Raw genomic sequence first — 7321 nt, 5'->3', positions numbered from 1 at the left:
TGTTCCGCGTTTCGAACGTTTTCGCCGCATCGCTAACCGTTGCTTCTGTGCGCGCTCCACGGCTTCCTTTGAAAAAAGGGAAAAACTGTATAGACCTGTACATATTAGACTTTATTAAATATATTCGTTTATTTTGCTATTCGATACTTGTGCCTTGTTTTTGTGGTCGTCTCGTTACCTCGCGCTATCTCGCGCAACCGCGTGCTCTCGAACATTTCTGGTCCTTCGAGCCGGATAATACCGGCAACCGCGACTTCGGGAGTGCATCCTCGACGAGTGACCGCCAAGATGAGCATGGATCAGAGCGCCTTGCTGAACAGCCAGTACGACATCCACGGCCGCATCTCCCGCGCCATGGACAACCTCCGAAAGCTGGGTGCAGACAAGCTCAACCTCGGCACGGTGAGCACTCGCATCCGCATTCTCGACGACCTGTGGGCCAAATTTGAGTCAAATCACGACCTCATTCGGGCATGCTACGGGCAACTCTACAGCGAGAGTGAGTACGCAAAAAATGACTTTGTCGACACCGTTGAAAACACTTACGCGCATCAACGCGGTTTGCTTCTCGGGCTCGAAAGCAAACTCAAACCCGCGTCGCTTAGAGTGCCGGTTGGAACGGAGCAAAGCAGCGATCACGCTCCCAAAACGTCACTGCCGCGTATTCAGTTGCGGAACTTTTCGGGCGCGTATGAGGAGTGGCCGTCGTTTCGAGACCTCTTCAAGTCGGTCATCGGTGAGAATTCGTCGATTTCGAACGTTGAGCGGCTCCATTACCTCCGATCGTGTCTGCGAGGGCCCGCTGAAAAATTAGTGAGCTCATTAACGGTGACCGGGGACAATTACGACCGCGCGTGGGCTATTCTTAATAAACATTTTGAGAACAAGCGGGAGTTGATACGCTCCAACTTCGCCACGTTTACCGCCGTGGCGAAAATGAAAGGAGAAACCGCTGACGAGCTGAGCCGCATCCATAACGCCGTCACCACCGCAGTCAATGCGCAGGAGAGCATCGGGAGGCCCATAAAGTCCCACGGAATGGACCTCTTCAACCACCTGGTTGTCGAGCTCTTCGATCAGCGTACGCGACTCGAGTGGGAATCGTTTGTCTCGGACTCCGTCGAGCCGCCGGAACACGAGAAGCTCACGGACTTCATGTCGAAGCGCATCCTCACGCTAAACGCCGCGAGACCGAAACCCGCCGCGAAAGCTTCCGATTCCACTCGGTCCGCGAAGACCCACGTCGCGAAACAAGGGTCGAAAGACAGCTCCGATCCGCAGTGCGCCCTGTGCAAGGGGAAACACTCGCTGATGACGTGCAGCGATTTCAAAGCCAAGTCCGCAACCGAGCGAAAGACGGTTGTAGAGTCCAGTCGGCTGTGTTTTAATTGCCTTGGCAACCACACCGTCGCGAAGTGCCAATCGTCGAAAAACTGCTTCACGTGTAAGGCTCGGCATCACACGATGCTTCACGAAGCCTACGTTCCCGCGTCGCCGTCTACCGAGGTCAGCGCGCTGTCCGCCGTGCGCTCTGCTGACGACCGCAAGGCGATCCTCCTCGCAACCGCGCGAGTGACCATCGCCGACCGCCATGGAGACCCTCACCCTGTGCGAGCCCTCATCGACCAAGGGTCTGAGGTCTCAATTGTCGCCGAATCTCTCGTGCAGCGCTTGCACCTGCAACGATCTCGCTCCGCCGTGTCGATTTTCGGAATCGGTGGGTCGAAATCCGGGTCAACCCGCGGGAAGGTGACGGTGAGCCTTACGTCCGTGACGACCGGAGCCACGATTACCGCCGTCGCGTTCGTGCTGCCCCGTCTTTCTCTCTACCAAGGCTCGGCGACGAAGAGCCCCGCCACGTGGCCCCATCTCAAAGGGCTGCCTCTAGCCGATGCGCAGTTTTCGGCTGGAGACCCGGTCGAGCTACTTCTCGGAGCAGAAGTGTGCTCCACCATCCTCGAAGAGGGCATTCGAAAGGGCGGACCGCACGCTCCGATCGCGCAGAAGACGGCCTTCGGGTGGATTCTCTCCGGTGGCTGCGGTGCCTCAGCCCTCCACACGCGCGGCAGCTTCCAAGCGACGGCCGACCACGAGTTGGCCGATCTCGTGCGCCGCTTCTGGGAGCAAGAAGCGGAGCCTTCCGCTCCCGCCGCCCTCACGCCTGACGAACAGAAGTGCGAGGACTTCTACGGGAAAACGCACTCTCGCACGGAGACGGGGAGGTACGTGGTTCGATTGCCGTTCTCCAAGGAGCCGACAAAGTTGTCGGAGACACGCCGGCCAGCTGAACGCCTGCTCACCGCAATGGAGCGGAAATGCGAGAGGGACCCCCGGTTCGGCGAGCTCTACCGCCAGTTCATGCGGGAATACGAGGAGCTGAAACACATGGAGTTAGCTTCCGGTTCTCCAGACTGCAAAATCATGCCCGAGTGCTACCTACCTCACCATGGTGTGCTCCGAGAATCGAGCACCTCCACCAAGCTCAGGGTGGTATTCAACGGGTCGCAGCTGACGACGTCCGGCGAGTCGCTAAACCAACACCTCCTCGTGGGCGCCAACCTGCTGCCCGTTCTAGCCGATGTCCTGATGCGCTGGCGGTGGCACCGCTACGCCTTCGTCACGGACATCGAAAAGATGTACCGGCAGATCCTCATCCACCCGAACGACAGGAAATACCAGAGCATACTCTGGCGTTGCACCCTCCGCGACCGCGTGTGCGTGTTCTGGCTCCTGACGGTGACGTACGGTCTCGCGTGCGCGCCCTTCTTGGCCATCCGAACGCTAAAACAGCTGGCCCACGACGAACAATCGCGCTATCCGCAGGGAGCAATCACTTTGCGCGAGGACACTTACGTGGACGACGTTGTCTCGGGCGCGAACACTTTGTCACTCGCGGTCGCGAAACAAACCGAGCTCCGCGGGTTGTGCACGGCGGGCGGGTTCCCGCTTCGAAAGTGGGCCGCGAACGACGAGGAAGTGCTGTCGGGAATTCCTCCCGAGCACCGATTTCGCCATGAACCGCACTCGTGGGAAAGCGAAAGTTTTTCTACCCTCGGACTGTTGTGGCACCCGACCGAAGACACATTCGCGTTCGCGATTCACCCGCGCACTGTCACGTCGTTCGCAAAAAGACGCGTTCTCTCGGAGACGGCACGTCTCTTCGATCCTCTGGGATGGCTGGCTCCCGTTGTGATTCGCGCGAAAATTTTGATTCAGTCCGCGTGGTTACAGCGGCTGGATTGGGACGATCCACTTCCCGCCGCCGACGCGGACTGCTGGAGGCTCTTCCTCGAGGAACTGCCTCTCCTATCTCAACTGCGCGTGAACCGCTGGCTTGGCAGCGGAGACGAGAGCGCGCTGGTTGAGCTGCACGGCTTTGCCGACGCGTCCGAGCGAGGATACGCCGCGGCCGTGTATCTCCGCATCACTCGAGGCGGCTCCGTGGCACTCCACTTGCTGGCCGCGAAAAACAAGGTGGCACCGGTCAAGCTGGTGACACTACCACGCCTCGAACTCACTGCCGCCGCCTTGCTCACTTCTCTCGCGTGTCCACACTCGATCAACGTTACGTTTGTTCGCAGCACCCATTTTTCTCTGGTCAGATTCGAAGGTGACACTGCACTGGATCCGGGGGCACGCCTCCCGCTGGAAGACTTACGTGGCGAACCGCGTGGCCCACATCCAGCAGAAGCTGCCGGATGCTCAATGGCAACATGTCCCCGGGCGGGACAACCCTGCGGACTGCGCCTCCAGAGGGATCACTCCAGGTGAACTGCTGGACCACCCCCTGTGGTGGACCGGACCCGCCTGGCTTCGCGAGGACCGATCTCTGTGGCCGAGCGAGGACCCTGCGATGCCCGACGCCGATCTGCCCGAACAGAGAGTCGCGGCACACGTCGCCACCGAGAAAATCGAGGAAGAACCCGAGATGCTTCTCAGATTTTCCTCGCTGCACCGGCTTCTACGAGTCACAGCTTGGTGCTCCCGCTGGCGACGCACCGCTTCCCGCACCACCACACTCACGTTGCGATCGGACGAGATCGACGACGCACTGATTCTCTGGCTCCGTGTCGTGCAGGCACGGCACTTCGCCTCCGAGATCACGGCACTTTCGGCAAACCGCACAGTGTCACACCGAAGTTCATTGACGAGCCTGAGTCCGTTCCTGGATGACAACGGGGTTCTGAGAGTCGGAGGCCGCCTCAAGCATGCCATGCTTTCAACCGATGAGCGACATCCGATGATCGCACCTCCGTCCTCGTGGCTCACTCGGCTGCTCGTTGAGTCGTGCCACCGTCGAACTCTGCACGGAGGAGTGCAGCTCACCCTCGGCTTGCTCCGCCTCCGCTTCTGGATCCCTCGAGGCCGCTCAGTTGTCAAACAGCGGCTGCATCGCTGCATCACCTGCACCCGCTGGCGAGCCGCGGCACCGCAACCGCCGATGGGCAACCTCCCGAGGGGCCGAGTCACTCCGGCGCGCCCATTCCTCCGAACCGGCTTGGACTACGCCGGCCCGATCCTCATCCGCACGAGCAAAGGCCGCGGACACCGAGCGCACAAGGCGTTCATAGCCGTGTTCGTGTGCCTCTGCACCAAGGCGGTGCATCTGGACGTCGTCTCGGACTACACGACGGAAGCCTTCCTCGCCGCCTTCCGTCGCTTCATCTCCCGTCGGGGCCTCTGCGAGGAGCTGTACTCGGACTGCGGCACCAATTTCGTGGGAACCGACCGAGTCCTGCGAGAGCTCTTCCGAGCATCATCCGCCGACGGCCGCCGCCTTGCCCACGTCGCTGCCACGGAAGGCGTCAAATGGCATTTTAACCCGCCGGCTGCACCACACTTCGGCGGATTGTGGGAGGCTGCCGTCAAGTCGACGAAGTTCCATCTCCGTCGGGTCATTGGGGAGACCACGCTCACCTTTGAGGAAATGAGCACCCTCCTCGCTCAGGTCGAAGCCTGCCTGAATTCCAGGCCGCTGCAGGCTTTGTCCGACGATCCGGACGACATATCCGCCCTCACGCCAGGGCACTTCCTGATCGGCGCTCCTCTTCTGGCCGTGCCCGAGCCCGCCTTGAATGACGTCGCCGGGAGCTCACTCTCACGGTGGCAACACCTCCAAAAGATGCGCGATCACTTTTGGTCACGGTGGTCGCACGAGTACATCAACGGGATGACATCTCGCCCAAAATGGACCAAACCCGAGGACGCACCTGCCGTCGGCTCTCTGTGCTTGGTACGCGCCGAGAGCACACCACCGAGTCGATGGCCACTGGCCCGCATCATTCGAGTGCACCCCGGCGACGATGGCATTGTTCGCGTGGCGACAATCCGCACCTCAACGTCAGAGCTCGTGCGACCACTGTGCAAACTCGTGCTTCTCCCCGGGACGGAGGACCAGCCACCGCCGACGGATGCGTGAGCCCGCCGACACTCGCTGTCACTTTATTGTTTTATCGGCCTTCAGCCTGCAATTCTTCACATTTATGTCACGTATTCGTCCGTTTCGGCCCTCTGCCCAAGTTAAATCACGCAAGCGCTCATTTCTGTTCTCCGACTCGACTCGACGATTTGTGCAACACACGAAATCACTTTCGCGCATCACTTCACTTCACTTCGCGTTTCGCACGTTACCGAATTCGCGTTACGCACATATCGCGACTGTTTATGTGTCTCGCTCGGGATCGACGCGCGTTGTGACACTGCGCAGGCGCACCACGCCGCCGGCGCTCGCCTGCACCACGTGCCAGAATCGCGTGCGAGCAAATCGACCGCATATCGATTTTCAACCGCGACGTCGGGCGCCTCATCGAGCGAGCCATCGACCATACCGGCCTGTTTCGTCAGGCATGACGAGGCGGGCGGGATGTTTGAGATCGCAAAGTAGCATCGCGTTCGGCTGCATGTCAGCACATGCACGCTTGCAATAAATTTCGTTCTCATATTTTATACGGTGAAAGTAACTAATGTTCGCGTGAAATCGTCGCATGAAGTTTGGCAAGGAAACATTCGGTATAGCATGGATCTTTCGAGATTCGCTTTTCAGAAACTTTAACATTGCCATCAATAATAAAGTCAAACAACAACGCTAGAACAAAGGAAAGATCCATGCTATACACAAAGCACTCGAAAACAGGTGACGACCCCGTCGGGTCGCCACGTGAAATCGGTGACGTCGGCCCCATGACGCGGGCCTCCGACGGCCAATCACCCTCCCGAAATTCTAGGAAACCCGCAGGGAGGGAGTTTCGCCTCGGAGATGTTAAAAGGACCGTCCTCGCGCCGCGGAATCGATTTCGCTCGCAGATCATAGAAAACCCGCTTTCGCACTCCGCTTTGCACACCGCTGTTCCGCGTTTCGAACGTTTTCGCCGCATCGCTAACCGTTGCTTCTGTGCGCGCTCCACGGCTTCCTTTGAAAAAAGGGAAAAACTGTATAGACCTGTACATATTAGACTTTATTAAATATATTCGTTTATTTTGCTATTCGATACTTGTGCCTTGCTTTTGTGGTCGTCTCGTTACCTCGCGCTATCTCGCGCAACCGCGTGCTCTCGAACACTCGCACTCCACTCTTTCGAACTCGCACTCTTTCGAACTCGCACTCTTTCGAACTCACACTTTTTCGACTTTATCCCTTTTATCTTTCGTTACGATATTTTCCTTTTCAAAATAGTTCGCGATATCGAAGAGAGAAGTAAGCAGACAGACAAGAAAAAAAAAACAACAACACGAGAAATTCATCGTTGCTAAAATCGATTCTCTGAAGCCGCGTTCGTTGATCGTCACGCTTTCCTCGATCGCGCTAGCGACGTCCAAACCGACGTTAAAGCGGCGTTAATTTCGAAACATTTCCGCCCGCCTTCGACGACAGAGTTGGCGAACAATTTTCGTCTGGATTGAATGGCAGAACACAAAGCTTGGCAATGGGTCGTTTAAAACTTGAAGAGGCTGTGCGAAGGGTTACTACTCTTGTTAATCCGTCAGGTCCTGGATGAAGTTTCGTGACTCTGCCTAAAGGCCACTTGGATGACGGGTAACGTTCGACGGTCATGAGAACTAAAGATCCCTCTTTTATATCATTAGAAGGATGATACCACTTTGATACAGCCAGATATCTTTGGAGACATTCCACTGACCATCGTTTCCAAAAACAGTCAATCTTCTTTCTTAACAGCTGCCATCTATTAAGACGAGTCTCAGGTTCAGACGATAATTCCGGTTCTGGAATAGTCGTGAGTGATTCCCCTATCAGGAAGTGTCCCGGGGTCAAGGCAGTGTAGTCGCTAGGATCGTCTGACAGAGGGCAAAGTGGACGAGAATT

General features: G+C 57.5%; 2 protein-coding genes across 2 annotated transcripts; both read left to right on the top strand.

Moving 5' to 3' along the window:
- The first annotated feature begins 288 nt into the window (after window positions 1-288).
- Window positions 289-3771, top strand: LOC143901246 (uncharacterized). Its single transcript, XM_077413368.1, has one exon. The coding sequence runs from the start codon at window positions 289-291 to the stop codon at window positions 3769-3771; it is 3483 nt and encodes a 1160-aa protein (XP_077269494.1).
- An 82-nt stretch (window positions 3772-3853) lies between these two features.
- Window positions 3854-5419, top strand: LOC143901247 (uncharacterized). Its single transcript, XM_077413369.1, has one exon. It carries the CDS (start codon window positions 3854-3856, stop codon window positions 5417-5419), a length of 1566 nt encoding a protein of 521 aa, XP_077269495.1.
- Window positions 5420-7321: the final 1902 nt, after the last annotated feature.

This window comes from Temnothorax americanus, unplaced genomic scaffold (genome assembly GCF_048541705.1).
Source record: "Temnothorax americanus isolate GAGA-0224 unplaced genomic scaffold, ASM4854170v1 Scaffold324, whole genome shotgun sequence".
Lineage (NCBI taxonomy): Eukaryota > Metazoa > Arthropoda > Insecta > Hymenoptera > Formicidae > Temnothorax > Temnothorax americanus.
Note: the sequence above shows the minus strand (reverse complement) of the source record. Positions and strands in the feature narration are given on the sequence as shown.

Coding starts and splice junctions, on each gene's coding strand:
- LOC143901246 (XM_077413368.1), top strand. CDS start 289: ATGAGCATGGATCAGAGCGCCTTGCTGAACAGCCAGTACGACATCCAC.
- LOC143901247 (XM_077413369.1), top strand. CDS start 3,854: ATGCCCGACGCCGATCTGCCCGAACAGAGAGTCGCGGCACACGTCGCC.